The sequence below is a fragment of the Uranotaenia lowii genome, chromosome 3, assembly GCF_029784155.1.
Source record: "Uranotaenia lowii strain MFRU-FL chromosome 3, ASM2978415v1, whole genome shotgun sequence".
In the NCBI taxonomy this organism is placed as follows: domain Eukaryota; kingdom Metazoa; phylum Arthropoda; class Insecta; order Diptera; family Culicidae; genus Uranotaenia; species Uranotaenia lowii.
Genome location: NC_073693.1, coordinates 102,669,466 through 102,693,690, shown reverse-complemented (window position 1 = coordinate 102,693,690; position 24,225 = coordinate 102,669,466). Strand labels below are relative to the sequence as shown.

General features: G+C 37.1%; 1 protein-coding gene across 4 annotated transcripts in view; it reads left to right on the top strand.

The window, feature by feature from the left end:
* LOC129757087 (uncharacterized) overlaps positions 1-24,225 on the top strand; it is a 125,128-nt gene that overhangs the window by 29,419 nt on the left and 71,484 nt on the right. For all 4 annotated transcript variants that reach the window (XR_008739614.1, XR_008739613.1, XM_055754207.1 and 1 more), the window contains exon 2: positions 19,506-19,551. Coding sequence is in view for 2 of the 4 variants with exons in the window: in XM_055754207.1 (XP_055610182.1) it covers positions 19,506-19,551 (46 nt within the window). In the remaining 2 variants the exon portion in view is untranslated. The remainder of the gene's footprint in view (positions 1-19,505; positions 19,552-24,225) is intronic.

Genomic DNA, 24,225 nt, shown 5'->3' with positions numbered 1-24,225 from the left:
ACACTCTTAAGTTGTTGTGTTTGACCGTTTCCATACATTTTTTAATAACTTGTATTTTTTTCGAATGTAAAAATATGTAAATAAAATTCTAAATGTCTGGACAAAATTTGAAATAGTGCTTGAAATATGAAAAATCGTTTGGAGTTATTAATTCAGAATCGATCTTATTTGCACTTATACCCCTTTGTCTCTAGGAGCCTCTAATCATCAATTTCACGGATCAACAATTTTTATGAATTACCTAATTGTTTTGTTATAAATCAAGTTTTGCTTAATGTCACTTATCACTGAGATCTACAATATTTCCTATATATTTAGTATGACGATTTTTATCGCTCGTTGGAAACGTATCTGAATCTCAGTTTCTCAAATCCGAGTTTCAAGTTAGAAGTATTTAAATCTTTATGTAGGTAGACCTCGGAGTAAATAAAAGATTGGTACTTTTTTTTCTAGGATTAAGGGTTTCTCAATAAATTTCATGGATTATTCGGTGAGTCACGTGACGTGACTTGGCAATTTGACTGCGTCGACCTGACTTCAGTAAACGCTCCAGCGAAGACACGTGAATTCAAATTAGCCTCCAAAAACCGATAGCAGGTAAAATTTTGCTAGTCACGTTACGTGACTCGAAAGATTAAGTTCTATACTAGAAATAACAATTCATCGAATGCAGGAATAATAAAATGATTTGAAATTCGTTTCTAATTTTTTATGTTCATATTACCAAAACAAGATGTGATAGGAAAAATCTGAAGAATGATTTGAATTCAGGTCAGGTCATTTGTTGTATTTGTGAGACCCATATTTTTGACAAACGCCAACTTTAGGAACTAAGAAACGGCCGAGATTAGGAGCAATGGCCATGATTGAGAACATCTCAGTCAGTAGTTTGAAAGTAGTGAGAAAAAGTTTTAGCAGTAGACTGAGTCGATTTGGAGTCATTTTTGAATTTCTCAAACCCTGAGGTCTTATAAGCTTCGTTTTGATTCAAAACTCATCCATGAGTTTTTGCAGAATTTTTATGAAACGTTTGCATGTTTTTTGTTTTTATGGGAAAATAGAATATTTTGTATTGAAAAATCTACATTTTAGTTTTTTCTGTGGAACCGTGTCTGCTTGTTTTTGTGCCAATTTATAAATTCTTTAAAGGAAATTTTCCGATGAGTAGGTGTTAATTGGGGGCATGTCTTTTGACATTGAAAAACAATAAATTCAATTGTCATCACTGCCGTGTGACTAGTGATTACTTGCATGATTACTTTTCATGCAATACTTCGCGAGGCACCAGCTGGGATGTCAAATGAATTTATTGTTTTTCAATGTCAAAAAACTTATCTCTGTTTAACAGCTAATGACTGTTTTGCCTAATAAGATACAGAGTTATGGTCTTCGAAAAAGTTATTCAGCGAAAAATTTCCTTTAGAGAATTTGTAAAACGCTACTTGAAATTTTTGCAAAAAATCATGGAACAAATCGAAGCTTCTTAGACCCCAGGGTTTAAGAAATTCAAAAATGACCCCAAATCGACTCAGTTTACTGTAGTAGTTTTATAGCATTTATCTCAGAAGTTTCAGAATTCAAATGTTAAAACATATCAATCGTTTGAATTTTTATGAAACAAGAAGATTTTCGTATCTAGTTGTGATGGGCCCAGTTATACAACCCAATTTCAATTTATTCTTTAATTTCTTATCTATAAAGGCTAACACCAGAGATCGTTTCGAACTGTTTCATAGCTATAATTTTATTAATTTGAAGCTTTTACTAACGATCTAGTTAGTTTCAGTTTAGGAAACATCATCTAAGGTATTTGTGCCAAGAAATGCTAATCGATCGCTCCAAATCATCGCCCACATATGGAAACCAATTTCCGAACATCACCTGATTCGTATCAGCCTTGGGGGTTATGCAATCATTGAATCGAACTTGATCTTGAAAAATTAATACCACAAGAAACAATAAAAAAAAACTAGCCCAGAGGGCATCCTCAATTGAAGGTGGAGGGTTGTAAACATTTTCCGCAAACATAAAACGAAAACCAAACCAGATCACTCAGTGATTTATGACTTTCCTTTCTGAAAGATTTGTCGAAGGTGTAACAACTACAAAGCGAAGATTGGCACCTAAAATGTGTCTGAATCATTGGTCTGGCTCGCTCAAGTTTCTTGGTCACTGAACACAACTGACACTACACGGAGTGTCGTCGGTTGAAATTGAACCAGATGGCGCCGGCGGCACTTTCGATGTGATTACTGGGGCATTAAAGCCAAACCGAGGCCATGACTTGATGGAGCTCCCGAAGAGTTCGATTAGTGGACCATAAACTGTGATCTTCTTTTCAATCCATTGCAACTGGAATGTCATCCGATTTATGATTCTGAAACAGAAAATAACCCTAGTGGAAGTGATAATTTTGAAACTCAAAGATACATTATTATTTGTGTAAAATCCGGAATACTCAATTCTGGATAATAAACGCTGCGCTTAGAAGTCTGAAAGTTCAGTTTTCCTATTTTTTTTCTTTCACGATAAACAAGGAAACAAAGCTCTCGTGACCTTATCAAGCCACGCGTCATTGATGACCCGGATGGAGGTGTGAAGTTTCATTTTCATTGTAAAACGTGCGCTGCAATTCGACAACGACACTAAATTATGACACGCCTAGGGTGCCTCCAAGCCGCAATCGCAACGCCACACCTGAGATCTAGGTGATAAAGCTCGGAGCGACCGCGAGTTGATGATGATAATTCAGTCAAAACCCTTTTCCTCACGGGTCCAGTACTTGGCCAGATTTTGATCGGTGAATTTTAAATTCCGTGATCGTTTGGCATGCACGGACGTAAATTCCATGCACCAATTTGCGGGTAATCTGGAATAACTAGCACTGGATTCGGCCTGGAATTTGTACTGCCTCTCGACTGCCGTAAGGCGGATTCAGACTGTGCCGATGAACCGATAAAGAGCCTCTGGGATCTGGAAATTTGCGCTTATGAAGTATGAATGAATTATATACCTATCTACGGATTTGATAATGACCTGATTTGCGTTAGATTCAGAGCAATCGTTGTTGGTGATTCAAGCTTTTCATTTATGTACATGGTATATGGATGAATAGGTGGAAAGTTCAGAATGAATATTTGAATTGTACACAATTTGATGGTTTATCCAAATGTAAAAAAGGTACTGCGTGATCAAAGTTATTTAGGATAAATGTACCCGACCTTAGCCCCCAAGGTATGCTTAACTAGTTCTCCCAAAATTGTAATCCTGTAATGTGCACCTATGAATGTATGTATATCGACAAATATGATTGTTTACAAAGCTGAAAAAAAAATTATTAGCTTTGAAACTGAGGATTATTTGAGATAAATTCTTTCTAGCTATTGGTTTAATTGACGCTCTCTAAAAACACGCGCCGCATTGCCACAACAACGGGCTACATGTCAAAGATAAATCACAGCCACAGCAGTCACACACAGGTCTGAATGTTTTCTCGAATAAGTACGACGAGTTGTTAAGGGGCCGTTCAGATACCACGTGGACAGAAAAATGAGATTTTTGACCCCCTCCTCCCCCTCCGTGGACAAGCGTGGACATTTGGCAAACCCCTACCCCCCTCCACGGATGTCCACGTGGACAGATTTGAAATAGTTTTTTTTAAATACCTATAATTTGACAGTTAGAAAACACCACTTTTTGCCTTTTTGTTATAGAAATGGCTGATTTTGAAAAAAAAAACCGAATAAGGATTTCCTGATATTATTTTTTTTAATTTTAAATTTCTAAATTATCATATTTATCACTTGCTTTTAAGTAGTTACTAATTGTTTAAACTTAAAGTGGTAAGCTTTGTCATTAAATGTCTTAATATTTATTCACCTTTAGAAAATATTTTGAAAGTAAGTATGTCCACGTGGACATGAACCAAACCCTTACCCCCCTCTCCGTGGACAAGCGTGGACATTTCCATACCCCCCTCCCCCCCCCTAAGTTGTCCACGTGGTATGTGAACGGCCCCTAAGCCGTGTATGGCCAACAGACTAAGTCGATTTGGTCGATTTGGAGTCATTTTTGAATTTCTCAAACCCTGGGGTCATCCATGATTTTTTGAAAAAAATTTATGTAACGTTTACTTGAGTAAAATTGGACTTTTATGTTTGTATGGAAGAATTTAATATTTTGTACTGAAAAATCAACATCATTTTTGTTTCTTCTGTGGAACCGAGCCTCCTAATGCCTTTTGTGCCAATTTATAAATTCTTTAAAGGAAATTTTCCGCTGAGCAACTTTGTTGGAGACTGTAACTTTGTATCTAATTAGGCAAAACAGTTATTAGTCCAAAATTACTCATGCAAACGTTGCTTAAAAATTCTGCAACAAATCCTGGATGAGTTTTTAATCAAAACGAAGCTTTCAAGACCCCAGGGTTTGAGAAATTTAAAAATTACCCCAAATCGATTCAGTCTAATGGCCAATGCGCACGCGGGAGAGAATTCTTTGTTCACTTGTACATTTCCTATAATTTATTGCCTGAGTCTATAGCGATGCTTTAAAAAGCGATTATGCACATTTAGTTAAATTTAAAAAAAAACGTTGGAAATTTCTGAATTTTTAATAATATTTCTGAAAGTTTTTTTTTTTTTTTTCAAATACGACTAAAAGCGATAAAGATGTGTTAAATCGTTTATTTAAGCATCGCAATGGACTCAGGCAATGACAAAACGATGAAGATTCGACTTTTTCACGAAAAATGGGGATATTCTCTTTAAAACGGTCTTCAAATGTGTGAATTTGCATTGAAATTTAATTAATTTTAGATTTTTTTTACGAGTTTAAAAAATGATATAACTTCCATAATTTCACAATCAAATGTTTGATATTTGAACTAAATAATGCCGTCATTAAAAAAAAAATTCGTTTGCACCAATCCAAGATATGACAGTTTTTGCTAAAAAGTTCCTTATGACTAACGTACGCATCTTGATAAAAATTTGCTGTCTGAGAATAAAAATGTGCGTATTTTGATTTCATACAAATGTGTTGAGGATTCAGGGGGTAGCTTACCGCTTTGATTCGAATCGGAGGGTTTACTTTCCGTTGCTTTCCAACGGGACGAGAAGTAGCACCACAGAACGGGGAATGATCAATTCCTCCTGCGCTGGCCAGTTGATGCTGTTTTTCGTCCCGTTGGGAAGCAACGGAAAGTAAACCCTCCGATTCGAATCAAAGCGGTAAGCTACCCCCTGAATCCTCAACATTGGTCCTTCGGCCGGATCGGAGGAATTCCCCACACGGAAGGTAGCGGTGAGTACACCATTTTATTAACTCGACGCGCTGGCTGTATCAAATTGGGCCATTTTGCTTGCTTTTTGTACTGCTGTACATTGTTCGACGAGCCGAAAAAGCGCACAAAGGAACCAAGCCAAGCCGTTTACAAAAATACATCAGCAGCTGTTAATTGTGATCGGCTGTTATGTTTATGATCTACACCGGTCAGCAAAAATTGGAAAACTTGGATTTGATGTTTTTTGTCGATTGAAATTCGGACTTTGAATTTTTATTGGCGAATTCAGTCCTTTTGTACCTGAGTCAAATATTGGCAATTTTGAATTAATATTATATGCGATTGGGTGTGAGTGGGTGGCAGTCTTCGCGAAAGAATTGTGTGTCGCGTCGGGAAGGATATTTTTCGTCGATTTCAACACACAATTCTCGGTTCCGTTTCGAATCAAAGATTGATACACCGCGACGGGAAGGATTGAATCGTACGATTTGTATCATTCTTCGCCGTGTAGAAGTGTAAATCCGCGACGGGAAGGATTTAATCGTACGATTGATTTACACTTCCGCCGTCGTGTAAAAACCAGTACATCGGTTCGGGAATGATTTCGTTTGCGTTTTTTGTGCTGTGTTTTTGTTATCGTATAGTGGTGGTAGCGAGTGTCAGTGTATTCCAACATGCCGAAAACCAAGTCAGACGAAAGAGTGGAGGATGCCATCATTCGTCGCAAGGCCATTCTGACAAATCTATCGGATGTTGAAAGATTTACGAGGGAATTCAACGTGGATCGAGATGTTGGGCGCCTTCAAGTTCGACAAGATCTAGTTGATAGGATCTACGACCAGTTCCAGAAAACGCAAACCGTCATCGAGAAGTGGGATGGACCAGATCGGCTTGAAATGCGTTTGGCTGAGAGATCGACCATCGAGGAAAGGTTTTGTGAGGTGAAAGCATTCCTGTTGAACAATATCCCGGAAAGGTTGAGCAGTTCTACATCAGTAGAGCCGACCGCACCAACCAGCACAGCTATGTTTCACCTGCGCCTGCCGAAAATAGATTTGCCGAGGTTCGATGGTGATTTTTCGCGATGGTTGTCGTTTCGAGACACGTTTAAGTCCATGGTGCACTCGAATCCAGATGTTCCAGCGGTTGCAAAGCTGCAGTACCTGCTACAGAGTCTAGAAGGCGAAGCCAAGAAACCTTTCGAGGCCGTGAACGTTGAGGCTGACAGTTATCTCATCACTTGGGGAGCGTTGATGAAGAGGTATGATAACCAGCGGTATCTGAAACGACAGCTCTTCAGGGCAATGTATGACCTCCAACCTTTGAGAGAGGAGTCTTATAAGGATCTTCATACCTTGACGGACTTTGATCGCCATGTGAAGGCCATGGCTAAACTGGGTGAGCCGGTAGGTTACTGGGATACTCCGCTAGTGAATCTACTGTGCTACAAGCTGGAGCCTACGACACTTCGAGCCTGGGAGGAGAAAACAAGCGACCTGAGAGACATCACTTACCAAGAGTTGATCGATTTCCTGTATTCTCGAGCGATGATGCTGAAGACGATCGTCTCAGAAGAACAGCGCAACCTGCAAACTATTCCAGCGAGGATGACGGGATCCCAACCGAAGAAGGCGTTCCGATTAGTGGCCAATCCTGTTGCGTCTGATCCAAAACCCGATTTACCCGTGTGTGTAGTTTGTTCGGAACGACACCATCTATTTCGCTGTAGGAAATTCGCAAGTTTCTCTCCCTACAACCGACGGCAAGTTGTCACATCCCATCGTTTGTGTTGGAATTGTTTCAATTCCGGCCATTTATCACGATCCTGTTCCTCCAGACACACTTGTCGTTTCTGCAATGGAAAGCATCATTCTCTCCTCCATGATGCGATCAAGACCACCAACTTCAATTCGGTTCCGAAACCAACTTCGCTTTCGTCGAAGCCACCACTCCCAGCTCCACAACGTAGCACCGCTCCTCCAGATTCAGATCCGCAACCATCTACTTCGAGCCAACAAGTTTGTATGACTGTTCAGGCAACGAACAGTACAGTTTTGTTAGAAACGGTGATGTTTTTGGTGGTTGACAGTACGGGGAAGGAAATTCCGGCGCGGGCGCTGCTTGATTCCGCTAGCATGTGCAGCTTCATGACATTGCCGTTTCAGGGATTGGTGAATCATCCAAGCAGATCAAGCGCCACTTAACAGCGAAGATTCGCTCAACCGTAACAAAGTACGCCACGAAGCTAGATTTCCTTATCCTCAAAAGGCCAACAGTTTGCCTACCGACAGTGAGAATTGATGTTGCTGCTTGGAAAATTCCCTACGTTGACCTGGCTGATCCACATTTTTTCATTCCTGCGGACATTGACCTCATCGTTGGCGGAGAAGTATACCATGAACTTCACGGCGGCAGCAAGATTTCCCTCGGCAATGAGATGCCGACTTTAGTGGAGACTGTTTTTGGATGGGCTGTATCCGGATCGGCTCCGATAAATTCCTCCGTAACACCCCGGTTATGCCATCTTACGACCATCGATCGAGACCTAGAACAATCCATCGAAAGGTTCTGGGAACTCGAATCTCTGTTGCCGTCCCAAGCTCTGTTAGCTGAAGAAATAAAGTGTGAAGAAGTGTTCAGTGCTACCACCACTCGCGATTCGTCCGGTCGTTTCGTAGTTAGATTGCCACTCACTAGTGACCCCCTGGTACGTGTTGGTGAATCAAGATCCATCGCCGAGCGCCGCTTCCAAAGTCTAGAGAGGAGACTTAAGCGAGATCCTGCCACTCGAGAAGCCTACGTTTGTTTCATGGCCGACTACGAACGTTTGGGCCACATGATCAAGTTGACTGATCCAGTAGACGACTCTGTCCCCCACTGCTATCTACCACATCATCCAGTCTTCAAGGAGTCAAACACAAGCACCATGGTCCGTGTTGTTTTTGAAGCTTCGTGCAAGACATCAACCGGCTACTCCATCAACGATATGCAGTTGGTGGGACCTACTATCCAGGACGATCTACTGTCGATCATTATGCGCTTCCGAACCCACCCAATCGCACTCCTAGCCGACATTGAGAAGATGTACCGCCAAATACAACTGCACCTAGACGACTGTACGTACCAACGAATTCTATGGCGCCAAGGTCCCGAAGAGCCTCTCGCAACGTTTGAGCTGCAGACTGTTACGTACGGTTTCGCTTCAGCACCATTTTTGGCCAATCGCACGTTACAACGCCTCGCTGAGGATGGAGTCAGTCGTTTCCCTGTTTCCGCCCCAGTTTTGAAGAATGACTTCTACGTTGACGACCTTTTAACTGGTGCCGAAGATGTCGAATCCGCCGTTCAACTCCGCCGAGAAGCATCCGCTCTAGCTGCTTCTGTCGGTCTTCCACTCGAGAAATGGGCATCCAATGTTCCTGAAGCGCTTCGAGCGTCGTACCAAGCTGATTGGAAGGATGCCAATGCCACTACTTACCAATTGCATTTCTTCTCGAACGCGTCGGAGAAGGCTTACGGTAGTTGCTGCTACATTCGGTCCGAATGTCATGGAGTCATTCTTGTCATATTGCTGACATCAAAGTCGAAGGTCGCAGCGCTGAAAAGCCACAACAGCATTGCCCGTTTGGAACTTTGTGGGGCAGTTCTATCTGTCAGCGTATCCGAGACGGTCAACCGTGCTCTCGAGTTGTCAGTCATCCAGACGAGTTCAACGAATCGTATCTTCCGAATGTCCTCCAGTGACCAGAAACTATGGCGCTTCATCGCTCACAGCCTGCGATACCTCCGCTTGTTGAAAACTGCTGCACGGAAGTCGGAAAGGGATCCATTCCGAGCGCTAACCACCGCCGATCTGACAGAGTTGGCTCTGAGTCGTTTTGCCCGGGAACAGAGTTTTCTTGAGGAGTTAGCCACCCTTGCATCGATCGGCCGTCTTCCATCTTCATCGCAGTTGAAGTACAACCGCACAAAACTGGATTCGGGTGGAGTCATTCGGATAAGAGGAGTTCTGGCCAATGCAACCGTTCCGGAAGCTACGAAACATCAAATTGTTCTGCTCGCGAAACACCCATTTTCAAAACTGTTGGCGAAGTTTTATCATGGGAATTTACTTCACGCGGCCCACAACTAATGCTCGCCACGATCCGTCAAAAATATTGGATCATTGGTGGACGCAACCTAGTGCGCCGCACATTCCATGAATGCCACACGTGTTACCGAAGCAGACCGAAGATGATCCAGCTGATGAACGTGGGCAACCCGTTGGAGAACCAAAAAGGCTGCAATCCCTGGGAACAACCAATGAGTAGAGCTGCACTCTAAGACAGCTCCTGCACAGAATAACATGGGTCAGGTGATTGCGATTCCAAAATCTTTAAACGTTGTTTGTTGGTCTACTTGGTTCCCCTTTGCTTCCCAGAACCACTTGTCGTCGTCTCCGCCTGTATATTGCGGACCTCCCAGAACCAGTAGTCGCAGATTGCAGCCCAAATGAGTAGAGCTACACTCTAAGTTAGCTCCTGTATGACAATTTTTGAAATCAGGTGATTGCGATTCCAATATTTTCCTATTTTGTTTGTTGGGCTACTGGGATCCTTCTTGCTCCGCAGAATCAACGCTCCGAGTGTGGTCGCACTTCATCGTTCCCGGCTTCGCATGGTCCTATCGAATTCCTAGTACCGGCTGATTGATAGCAGTATTCGATGGTCGCAGGTTCAATAAGTAGACCCCTCCGATTCGAATCAAAGCGGTAAGCTACCCCCTGAATCCTCAACAAAATGTTTAAAGGAAATTTTTCTTGTATGAACTCATTCACAAAAGTTAGAGCTAGAATATTGTTTTTTTGACACACCTTAACATTTCAACTCTAAAAAAATCATAATTTACTTAAGAATCGTCATACGTATGTAGTGTCTTCGATAAAGTTGCTTTAAAAACTGTTGGCTACAACTTTGTAGAAAACAGTTTAGCTTTATCTTTTTACAGGAAAAAGTTTTTATGCGTAAATTATGCAAAAATGACACGTCCTAATATTTTATTGAAGATAAGAAAACCTCATGGTGAACATTTTTGCAGAAAACACCATTTGTCTATCCCTTATAATATCTTCACAATTTATTTTGTCACGAAAACATTCCGTCCTGAACCACTGTGCACTGTTTTTACCAGGCTTTCTTGATACATACATTTATAAAAATTTTAGCGTCAGAAGAAGGTACAGCAATGTCTCGAAGTAGTGAAATTCTTTGCCAAGATGTGGCAAAGAAAAATTTATATCTATTGTCTTCAATGTTTGATATTAAATGTTCGTTGTTTGGCGCAGTTTATAAGTTTGTATTTTTTGCCATTTTTTTCCTGTAACCAACGGTATTTGTAGTGATTTTTCCATTAAGAACCATTAGCTTTTCTGAAGAACATAATTTTATTTGCAGTTTTATCATGTGAAAAAAATATTACGCAGTTATTAGGATTCAATTGGGGATTGGTGGAATGCAGAATGTTTACATATGCGATTTTCTTCAATACCAATATAAGTAGCATACCAAGTTTAGGCTCACTTTCCCTAATTTTATTTATAGGTGATTTGTCTTTTTTCATTGAGATGTTTGAAGTTAATTTTTTTTGTGAAAAAATCCTGCGATCTCGCCTTAGAACCACTGTTGTCTGAATTGTTAAACCTGTTTAATAATTTATACTGTGAATATCTACCAGTGTTCAGTCTTCATCAATCCACAACAAAACTCTTAATTCTGTGATGGTCTCCTCATTATCCTATGGATAATTTGGTTTTTCGTTTTGTCTTACCTGATTTATCATATTCATTTCATAGAACAGGAGTAAATTTAAAGTTTTTTTTTTATTTTATCAAGAATTCAAAACTAACATGATTTCAAAATTTTAAAGCAAAATTTTGACTTTATTTCCACTCAAAACGGTGACTGTCGGTTCTGCGGGTTCGAAAAAGAAACTGCAGAGCATCTTCATTAATGGGAGATACAGTAAATACAGTTAAATCTATTTCCTGTGGTTGTAATCATATACCATTATTTAAATAAGCTGATAAGGGAGAGAAAACTGAAATAAAATTTAGATTGTTTCACAGTTAAGCGGAATCAAGTCCATACCGGGAGGACGTTTCATTATTGGAACCAATTTTCAAGGGGTTTTCTGCATAGCTGTGATGAATTTAACAACTACAAATTTGTTCACAGCTATGATGAAACACTTCAAAATTTTATTCAAAGCTAGAAAGAACAAAAAATTGTGTTTAAAGAGTAATTTGACCCATTGTAAAAATAAGTCCTGCATAATTCCTTAGGGACTTATTTTGTACCACTTTTTCAAACCAAGATATTACAATCACTTTAAATGTTCATGAACGATATAAGAAGTGGCACGCCGACATGAAAAGAATAATGCATATCATTTCAATCGATTGTTATAAATAAATATTGGAATAATGGCGTTATATTAATAAATCAATCCTCTAAAGCCCTAACCCGCCTTAAGACGGGGTTTACTAAAATCGGCAAAAAAGAAAGCCAATAATTGTATTAACTTACTTCTTTTACACATTGCTTTGAAATACGCTAATCTAACAATCTATATAAATGGCAACTGTATTATAAGCAGTTTTCATAAGCTAAAGCTTGAAGAAACTTTAAAACAAGAAAAAACTGGATGAAAAATTATTGACAGTTTGGTCTACTAATTAAATACAACAATTAAGGGTAAATTTTTGAGAAAATAATCCTCGGTTAGTTAGAAAAGACGGAATATCAACCCCGTCCAAGAGAGGTTTTTGGAAAAAACTACAACAAATCGGCAAATATGAAACGAGTTTTATTTTTGTTACAGTTGAAATGTCTTAGTTAATAGTAGAACAATTTTAACAGAAATTATATTAAACTATAACTTTGAGATAGTCTCCATATGTTTCAAAATTTAGGAAAAAAATGTTGAAATAAGTGAAAATTATAAGCGAAAAAGTACTGAAAATTTAGTTTCTTGGTTCCCTGTGGTTATGAAGTTTTTGAAAAAAAAATGTTGAAAATTTTACCCAAACGATAAGTTTTTCCGGAGAACACTAATGATAATTATAACACTTTATGATAAATCTAAACTTTATTTTTAGTCAAAAAAATTTGCTTGAGTTGATGATGTCGGACTTTCTTAGTATATCATTGTGTCGCCTGTAGGATACTTGCATTGCGTTCTAAAAATTTATCCTGAAGATAAGCCAACTGATCACAAAAAAATAAACTTACCAGTATTTTACTTTGCAGTATAAATTGCGTTCAAATAACAGTGTTCATTCGAAATTTGAAAACATTTGAAACATACTGTATAACAAAGATGTTTTTCAGTTTGTACTCCATCTTTATCGAAATATATTGTTTTAGAGCATTAGAAGTTGTAGAAAAAAAACGAATGATTTAAGTATTCAACAAATATTCAACAAACAAGTGTACCTAAATAAAGGCTAAGACATAGATGAGGAAAGTTAGTTTAGGAATGAATTAACATGAACGAACAAAACTTGACTACAAGAATAAGATAGAGAAAGATTAACTGAATTATTCGCATAATTGCGCATCAATCGCTGTTGTCAAAATAACATAATTAGAAAAACTTATTCCGTTTGAGGGTGGTCCAAAATAGGTCCAGAGGCTGTTTCAAAATAGAAACCTGGTGGTCCAAAATACCGACCAAAGTAATAAAGAAACAAGTTTTATGGCTTAAATCTACATTGCAACAAACGATGGTATCTATGTTTTGATACAAACGATGATTACATTGCAACAAACGATGATATGTCTAGATACAAAAGCCTTGATTAATAATGAACGGATGAAGCAGTCTAAAATTGCAACATGTATTTTTTTTAATTTCAAATAACATCGCCACTTCCCGAAGCGGTCCAATATAGGTCCGTTACCCTAGGAACGCGGGGTAAATACCACAACAGATCAACAACTGGTCGCAGTGGGCTCTCCCGTGCAAGGAAAAAAAAAAGTATTACAAATTTGAGTTGAGATAGTTCAGCATTTTTTTTAAACTTCGATCGCCTAAATTAAAGCAAAACAACTCCTACGTCCAGCTGACTAAGTTGGCCTTGCTCGAATTCGGTCGCGTTTATTTTTCGCGGTCGCGCTTTGCTTCGTTATTCCTTGAAAATTATTTTTCCTCTAGTGCAGCGGTCGGCAACCTTTTGAGACAGAAGAGCCAAAAATTGCAAATTTACCAGTTTTGAAAGAGCCGCATTTCATTTTACCTTATTACAAATAATGGTGATCGCTAAGACACATTGCACCGTGTTGTGAACTTAGTTTTTAAATCCTTTTCCACATTGCCACAGATTTTCAATGTTTTACTGGCAATGGAAAGTGATTTCCTTTCTTTTAAGTCAATACATTTTCGAAACGAGTATAGCTAATTAACCTTGAAATTTGGCAATTTGCCATTGTGACCTGATAAAATCAATCATTTTAAACTTTGGTGCAACTCTTTCCTAACACCTATTCCCAGATAAATAATAGAATTTCGGTGTGTTCTGTTAAAATATTAAAAAATGAGTAAAAAACTCATTTCGTTTTAATAAAAGTGCATACTATAAGAAGTAAATTGATGTCCAATTAAACATAACGATTTTTCCCTATTATTATATTAAATCCTACATACAAACCAAGACTTTTTTTTTGGTTTTGAACATCCGTAAAAAACCATGAAGGTTCATTTGTTTGTTATGCGCAGAACTATGATTTTGAATAAATTAATATTTTCCGGTTTTGCGAATAAATAAAGCTTAGTTCTTTTAGAAATGGGACACTTTCTCTTGCTAATAGCTCGTTTACTAGTAATCGGATATTCAAAATTTTGACAGCATTTTGTTGCCTGTAAAAAGTACTACCCGACCTATTTTTTTCATATTTTGAAATTCACGCGTTTTGGAGATGCTTACGATGCAAGAGAAAAAGAAAAAAATAATTTTGCACAATTTCATTCAAAATCCAACATTATCAAATTGATAGCTTACAAAACCGTTGAATATTCGAAAAATTACTGTGTGTGAGTGGTGGAATAGTATGCAAATACTGTCAAAAATGTCCACAAAGTTCAAATCAAGCATCGGAGTGAAGCATATGATCGACAACTTCGGCTAAGGGTCATCAGGGAAGTCAAGTCTCATGCCAGCATTTTTAATTTTCAATAAGCGAAAAACTAAGAGTAGATCGCTAAAATTTGATTTTTTTTTTCTCCGATAAGCTGAAAGTGTTGCCTGGTAATGAGTCATTCAAACCTAACCTCTAACAACATTTTTTTTGCTAATTCCACAGCTCGTAAGCTGTAAAGCCGATTCCGAGGCAATGGGACAGATGATTTCTGATGATCAAAAAATTTTATGAAATACCCCGTTTTAATCAAATTGCAGTGTTTGAATCCTATACCATGTCTGCTCATGGCAAGGTCCCGAGTATATTAAAGTTTGTATTTGCTGATTATTTTCTATAAAATATAATGATTTGCCAAGATTCTGCTACTGTGGGAAAAAACAACAATTTGCAAAACGAAAAGTATGGTTTTCACTATTTTAAAAGCCTAAAAAGAGTGTTTAATGTACCCTTCGCAACCTACGATCTATACTAACCGATTATACTTTAAGTTCAATCTTATGATGGTTTTACTTCGTTATTGCAAGATTTTGCCAGCAAAAATTTCATTAAAAACGCTCAACAATTGGCTCGAAAATAATCAAATTTGTTAATTTCGAAACAGCTGTTTCCACCAAATTGCCCTCAGTTTCTTTTAAAAGAGAAGTACTGTTCCGAAAAGTAGCAGAAATTGAAGGAGGAGGATGTAGCCACCAAAAATACAGATTAGACGAAGTATGAGTTTGAAAAACTGATCAATATCATGACTGAAAAAAGTGTGCGCTAGCCGATGGGAGGTACCAAGAATAAAGTAGAATTTATTCTTACGAAAAAAACAATAATTTTTTTTTCAATTTTTTTTATGAATTATTATAAGATTACCTTCATTTCCTTCATAGGAAGTATTAAGATCAAACGAAAGGTTTTTGAGATACACGCATTCGTAACTGTCCCATTTCTAAAAGAACTAAGCTTTAAACAAACAAATTTTGATTAATAAATGTTCATTTTACGGATTGACAAATATCAATAAAAATTTGACATATTTCACAATGTGATCTGATAATATGGTTTTAAAATTTCTTTAAAAAAATTATCATAAGCTCTACCATAATTTCTGATTCGGCTCTCTAGTTCTTATCAGGATTTCTGGTAATGCGTAAAAAAAAGTTGAATTTCTTTTTATTTTTCGATTATGAAAATTTGAATTTAAATTCACAATTCTGTTCAAAATCGTTACTCTTTCATGTGGTTTCTTTTGCAAACTATTTAAATCTTAAAAATATTGTCATCTGAGTCTCAAATGTATCATGGATTCAGATTGATCCTTCTATCAAAGTTTTTATGAATTCTAATCACAAAATCATATTTTAAATTTTAATACAAATAGAGATTTGGAATCTATTTGATTTCTTAAAACAAATGTTAAAATTTGTTCGAAGAATTCTCAGTTTTTGCTTGCAAATTTGATATGCTGATCATTATAGTAGTTTCTTTGTAGTTTCCCACACCAATTTTAACCGATTTTAATGATATAAGATTCGTTGTGTGGGTAATTTATTTTAGGTTCTCCATTTTTCAAAACAAAACAACTTCAAATTTGCAGTGATTCAGTATATCCCGGATTTTTGGATTCATCAAGACTAGATCCACCCGATGATGTACAAATATGATAGAGTGCTTTAAAAGTTTTGAGATCAATACAAATACAAATATACAAAAATAAATCTTACTTAAAAATAGACACCTAACTTTGCTCTAACTTTTTTCAGCTTACCGATTTTTTAAACTCAAATTTTGGTTTCTTGTTGTTATTTTGATCATCTCTTCATAGAACATACTAAGTCTCGTAGTTGTTATTTAACGGTATTAAATGATGGTTGAAATGTGCGCTTTGGGTCATATTGACTCGATCAGCATTGAAAGGTTGAGATTCTTATTTGTTATGAATATTCAATTTTTACTTTGAATTTTAGAACAAAGTTAAACCAAAATTTTGATGAAGATCATGGAATTGTTACAAATAATTGGATTGCAGAAACATGATAAAGAAACTAAATTCAGAATCAATAAAAAGATATAATAGTTGTTAGAAGTTATACTAAAGTTTATGGGAGAAAATGCACGTTCACCAAGATTGACAAAACTGTATAAAAATTTATAATGTCAAATAATTTAGAGTCATCACAGAATCTGTGTCACGGAACACAGCATTTTAGAAATATTGACAGAATTTGCAGATTGTTTAAATTTTGAACGTATTTAAAAAATTATATATATTTTTTAACATCCATGGATGTATTCTTTGTTTTGGAAGATTGTTAATTATAATTGATTTTTCTCTGTCTGTCACGAATCAAATTAATGGTTTTTCCATCACAAAAAACCATCACAGAATTTCTTGGTAAAATCACCTTGACATTTACCGAATAAAGTGTAAAATAAGAACTTGAATTTTTTTAAAGGTGTGAAATGCTTTCATATATTTAAAAAGGAATCGGGAGAGGAGGAATTCAAAATTTAAAAAATTTAAAAACAAAACGGTTTTTACGAAAATTATAATACCTACACATAATTATTATTATAAGTATTCCAAGCCTAATTATAAGCAGCATCCGATGTTCATATTTCTTCAGAACGGTGTAAAAGCAAATTTATTTTTAAAATATTCAAATCATGAAAAACAAACTCCACTTCATAATCTCAATAGGATTTTATTTGACGATTAAAAAATGCTCTACTTCCAACTAAGAAAACAAAGTCAAAGGGAATACTTCTCGTGTCCCCAGAGAAAAATTGCTCCAGGCATCCAAATGCTGTATCAGACTTTTTGTGAAGAACGTTAAATGCTTTCTTGCAAACTGACAAGATGCTGTTGATTTATTCTATAATAGTTTTTATTGGTTGTTTCTTTTTCAATCCTAGGAAATATCGTCTGAAATGAATAAAAACTTATGATGTAAACTCTAGAAGATGTCAGGGATTTTCAAAATTTTCACACATTGAGCTACAGAGCCGCAGTTATATATCCAAAGAGCCGCATGCGACTCGCGAGCCGCAGGTTGCTGACCTATGCACTAGGGGAATGAGAAGTTCCTCAAGAAAGACGGTCGAATATTATTATTTTTTTCGCGATGCTCGTTGTTGTAGTTGTGAAAAATCTTATGGAGATGAAGTCTTTTAATATGAAGAAGGGAAACGGGAAGTTAAAAGTGCAAAAAAATGAGAAAAGGTGAAAAATGGACATTTTTACAAATGGCCATCGTTATTTTTTTCAATAAGGATTTTTGGTAGAACAGGTGTGAAAATTTATCAAAATAATACTGTAAATAGCCAAAAAATCGTGAAATTGTGCATAAAGATTAGAAAGGATAACGTTGATGTAAAGTGTAACGATGAGTGAAGTTTGGAAAGCAGCTTTTCGGGATTTATTAATTACCATTCAAAAAATAGTGCTTAAAAGAAAAGAAAAATGGCTATCGTTGCGATCTGATTTGCGCTTACGCAGTACCAAATTTATCGATTGATTTTCAAGCGTACTTTCCAATATAAAAATGTGCTCAGTGATCGAATGCTGGTGAAGTCAGGAAATTTTTTTAAAGTCATCTGAAGAATTTGGAAAAACAGCATGCAGTGGCGCAGCCCTATTATTAGGCCACAGCAAGAGAAAAGGGGAATATTCTGCAATGGGCGGAAAAATGCAGTTCTTTTTAAGATTGCTGCGATGCGCGTTGCTTGTAGGCGACAGATAATTTGAAAAATATTTGGTTGCAACCCGTTTCAGTTGACTCCAATCAGGAAGAATAGGGAGACAACTCCGGCCTAAACCATCTAAACCATTTAATAGATTTGGTGAGATCGTTTCTTTTTGAAAATTTAATGCTTTCACACATTTTTTCAGTCCTATTTGCCGAGTAGGATTTCCCATATAAATATAAGGGATATTTATATGGGAAATCCTACTTGGCAAATAGGACTGAAAAACTGTGTGAAAGTATTAAATTTTCAAAAAAAAAAACGATCTCACCAAATCCATTAAATGGTTTAGAAGGTTTAGGCCGGAACTGTCTTCCAATTCTTCCTTCCTATCTGAATACAGCGCCTTGGGTTGGGTCGTATGAGTTCTCTGCACCTGAAAAGTTTTATTTGCTGTATCAGATCATCCCCATTATGATTACATTGACTTGTCGCGGTGTGCATTATTGTACTACACTTATTTTTAAAACCAACACTTGAAACAAATATTGAATCCAGATACTCGTTTTGGCATCTTGTGTTTGTTTTGATTATTAAGTTGTACTTTATGTATCAGCCAATGCAAGATGTATGTAGTCACCCAATATGCTATGCTATGCTATGCTAAAACAACTCCTACGTCCAGTTTTTCTAGTATCAGTCTTGAAGAACAACAATATTCCTAGAATTCTATGCATTCTTTGTTAAAAAAAAATATGCAGGTTTTTTTTTTCAAAAGATATGATGAAAACAAGAAAATGGGATCCAGTCTCCACATTCTATACTATCTTTCTACCAAATTTAATGCCAAAAAATCATTCACCTCTTACAGCATCCCGCAATGACCGCTCTTGAAGTGCATCCTTTAACTAATCAAAAAACAAACAGAGCATTCAATGAATTCAGAAACCATCGATCCAGCTGTAGTAATATCCGACAGATGTTGTTCACTTTTTTCTGTTGCTAATTATCTATCTATCTACATGCTCGAAGGAAAACTATGTTTCAGCAACATCCACGCGCGAGCTTATCCATCGAAACGCAAATGAAACAGCATCCTCCACCGAAACGATTAACCCAACTCGATCTTCTTCTGTGACCATCATACTCACAAAAAAAGCTTTGAATTCGGTCCGCGCAACTCTTCAAATGTCTCTGCGCTGAACTTATGGTGGAAAATCTAAACGAATGCGTCTTCGCTTGCCATTTTTTTACTTTTAAAATTTTCTTTAACGTTTATACGAGCTCTTCGAATAGAAGTTTCCCTTCGCCAAATGCTAGCAGCAACAACAAAAAAAAAAATCTAATAAAAAAAAAATTTCTCATTGTTTCAGGTTACGTCACGTCGGGTGGTGTGCTTTCGTCATAGCTCTGGCACAGGTGAGTTATTAGATCGGGCCCTGTATGTTTTTGGGCTACTTGCGGTGGTCAGGTGGTTGAAGGTAGATTCAATATGTGTAAGTGCGCTGTATCGATTCAATGAAGACCGCTCCAGATACTTTTTCTTTCCCTTGAAGAAGGAGCTTGCCGCGTGGTTTACTTAAACCGAGCATGAAAGTGGAGCATCTTTTCCGAGGGCTTCTTCAGATTCTCTGGTCATTCAAAGAAGTCCGTCAGATCCATGCGTACCTACCTACTACGTACGTTTAACAAATGATCATGGTTTGGACATTCCCATTCATTGTCTCTTAATATGATTGATTAATCATGATGGATTCAATTAGCATACATATCGTTGGAAAAATCATGTCGAGTCAAATGGTACCGTCGGATTGGAATAATAATAATGGCTCTAATTGTGTTTAAAAATCCTGTTTTAAGTTCAACACCAGAAAAATATTTCATCCTTACAATATTATGGCAAACAAAAAGTCGTAACTTTCTTATTTTAACTTAAAACTGCATTCTGTATTCAATACAAATGAAACTAGAGATATTTACAATATTACCAGATTTTTTAAAATTATTTTTCCAAATAAATTAGTATTGTGTATTTGATTTTTTTTTCTCGGATCAGATAATAAATCGTTTAATTAAAATTTTTCTGCTGTTGTTTACTTTGAATAAACTTGAATACTATTTTTTCTAAGTACGATTTAAATTGAACAGTATAAACACAAATTATTTTTTTTTTTACATTCATGTTCTCCATAGGGGCGTTCAGATACCACGTGGACAAAAAAAAAATAGATTTTTGACCCCCTCCTCCCCCTCCGTGGACAAGCGTGGACAATTGGCTAACCCCTTCCCCCCTCCCCAGATGTCCACGTGGACACATTTGAAAAAGATTTTATTTTAAATACAGGTCGGACTCGATTATCCGGAGACTCGATTATCCGGAGTTCGATTATCCGGAATTTTAGACTCGATTATCCGGAGTATTTTTCTTACAACTTTTTTTTTAAATTTTTATTTTGATTTTTTAAATAATTCAGTACTATAATTCACAAAATAATATTTTTATCAGCTTTGGACGGTGTTAGGGGGGGGTCAGAGGCTAGTATAGTAGTTGTACTTTATATTAAAACTCGGTTATCCACAGTGTATTGTTCAAGATCAAACTCATTAACTCTATAATACATTTTATAAATATGTGGTCAAGGAAGAACGTAGCTAGGAACAGGAGGGGTAAGAATAAGAGTTGTCAACGTGTTTAACCCTCTACATCCCATGGTAGCACAAGTGATCCACAACATTTGCGTCTTTATCAAGTTTGTAAATCTACTATGATGCAGTAAATAATTGTATACACTTCCTTGTGTACTCATTGTGCTTGTCTATAAGCTTTCTTGAAATTTAGATATAGTAACTATTGAAAAACAATCTAGCAACTATTGAAAAAATCAAAAACTTTTTTCAACGAATTACAACTTTTGAGGCCATGGGGAACAACTTTTGTTCAAGCTCTTTCCTTACAAAAGCTTTTTTGTTGTTCAATTCTTTAAAAAAAATCGTGGGAAGTAACGGGTTAATTATTTATTATCTAGTTAATTATCGATTGTCTTCGGTTGAAAATGAGTGGATTTTGAAAGGTATTTTAGATTATTTAAAGTATGATCAAATGTACAAACGTGACAAAGTAAGAAAAAGAGGGACTTAAGCTAGGGTGTCATTGCACGGAAACACTACTTGCACACAGACGAAATTGCTCAGAATGAAATCACCAACTTGAACTGTCAAAACATGAATCAGAATTGTAACAGGGTTACATTTTCGTTTTTGTCTAATTATCATTTTCATATATAGTTACGTTAGTTCAATTAATTCGTTCATTACTGTAGTCAATTGCATGCTATAATATGTAGACTCATACTTAGAACTTACAGCTTAGAAGCGCCTTTATTTATGTAATGCATTTGATAATGCACGTGTTTTAAAGGAAGTGGAGGAAGCTTGCGCTCAACTGAAATTATCTCAATGAGAATTGCGCGCTCAGCGTCATCTCTCGAGTTGACCCCATTATTTTAAGGAATCGGGATTCCAAGGGTGGATCGTTATGAGATGGAACGATTAGACGGGGTAGGAGGGAAAGAGAAGCCACCTTTTTCAATTGGGTCGAAGCCCATTGGTTATTGTGTCCAAAGGTCAACGACTTCCTTCGGGAAATCTTCGACTCCCCAATGAACACCGATGGTCCTTGTGCGAATCTGAGGAATCCCTTGAATCCACTGGGTTATTCCGAATTTAACCGTGGTAAAAATCAGAAGCGAGATTGTTCTTGTTCCGCGTCTTTGTACCGTAAGAACACGTTAAGTGCCTTTTGATTTGAGTGTTTTAATGTTCCATGTTCCTTCCCAGGAAATTAATTAAGCCCATCCAGTTAGCTAGCTAGAATTTGTGTGCGGTCAGATGATAGTCGTGTGCGTTGCTACCAAAAATAAAAGGTAAACCTCATTTGCCCAAAAATGTGTGTTCTGTGTGTGACTAATTGTTTGCCGTAATCTGGCAATTATATCCAGCTCGCAAGCCGACGCACATCTAGCGATTGCTAACACCGCTACAGCCCAGCAGTTCCGGTACAACACCACGGTGAGGATTCGGACCCCGGCCACTGAGAGTCGGACAAGGTCGTCAGCCGTCACTTGGATGACCTACTCTAATTTGCATCAAGCCACCACCATTCTCTTCGAAGCGCCACCTACACTAAACGTTGGACCCGATACGGTGTCGAGTAACCACGTGCTTGGTAATCACTCCACCGAAGGTATGTACCCATTTGGGAATTTCTCCAGGAATATGTAGTGCGAGCATGCACAATATGTTTTTTTTTCCAACCTCCAGAATAATCATTCCGGCCGTTGAATTCTTCAGCTCGTTGTTGCTGAAATCATTGACATCATCAACTTCGTCGTTTGACCCACGGTCCCAAAGTAGCACCGTCTTACTATTGCAATCAAGCCTACTTTATCGGCCGGAATCTAAATCGGTACCGCATGAGTGAGAGTTAAAAATATGCGCATATAAAAATAGAACTACACTCAGCAAACTCCTCATGTAAAACTAACATAAAAACACACACAGTTTATTTCGGAACCGCCAACCATTGAAGGGTTCCACTTCTGAAAGCTCGCCAGAAATTCTTCAGGAAATGTAAACCGCACACGAATAGGGGAAGTTAGGGAAGGAACTATTCAAATCGAACTTATGTAATCCTAGGATAAGAAAAATAAAAACCAAAATTAAGCATGCTGTATTATAAATAGATTTCCGTCATTCGCATTAAATAATCGTTAAATACAAATCTACTATGTGTTCTTCCAACAAAATGTTCTAAGTTGTTATTTTGTGCTTCCCCGAACATTGAGCTCTTGGGTTAAAAGGTGGTTCACGTGTTCTTCCCCGATTAGTTTTTCTTTTACTCTGGGAGGACTGCCCGGGAAATCAGTCTGCTCGCTTCTGCTTCGTATCACGTGTTAAGCTAGGGTGATTTGGTCTTTTTAAGCCAGTGATGAGAAGCACAAGCGAGTGTTTCTAAGGGGATAGAACGCTGTATCCATAACGTTTTTACTTAATTGGCAAAGGTGGCCGATACGAGTAGTTCCTACTCAGGCTGATTGTATAAAACCTGATCTCTCGTATCCATTCTTGGATCCTTTTAGGAACGACCTGCCCTGAGGTCAAAGTTCTCGCCGGGCAATTTGGACTCGACGAGCGGTCCTCGACTAAAAGAGGTGGCGCTAAAGCCGCTCGTTTAACGAACGCGAAACTGAACAGTGTACAATTCCAGTAGTGCTCCTCGGCGCACTATAACTGGCGCCCTAAACGTGTTAAAAGAGGCTGTTTTTTTTTCTCAAAGCTTATGTTTGGGAAATAGCACAATTTTCCTTCCAATATTGAAATAAAAACTAGTCATTGTCTCGTAATATTTATTTATTTTTCATATTTTCTGTGATATTTATTTTCATGTAATATTTATTTATTTATTATAATTATTTATTTATTTGTCCTATTTATTTCTTATATCTAATTAGTTATCATAGTTATTTATTTATTACATTTATTTATTTATCACTATTTATTGCAAGCCCTCAATATTAATCAGTAAGTTATTAGGCAAAATAAGCCAAAGCCGTTACTTAGCATTATCGTTAAAAATCGTTATTAAAAAATCTATGAGTTCTAAGCATGCTTTAATATTATATTATATGTGATTGTTTTTCGAATATATTATACTGCTTCGTCAGTAACTCCTCAATCCACCAAAAGTTGAGATCCGTCCGATCACTTCTTGATTGATTCCTGGTGCTTCTTGTTTGAGAAAGATTTGTAATTTGATCTGTAAAAAAAGAAAGAAATAATTAATTAATTTGTCAAAATGTCGATACCCTATCCTTTGGCGGACAACCTTACAAACGAGGAGGTGGACTATGAAATTCTTTTGCGGGGTAGAACTAAAGAAGCTGAGCAGTTAGATACTCAGGGAAGACATAGATTGTTGCGTAAACTGTTTAATGACGACCAAGCTGAAGGAAGGAAATATCCTCCACCATATGCGTTCGAACAAGAGGTAGATTTGATTGATAATCGAATCCAACAACTTTTGGAAATTGCAGT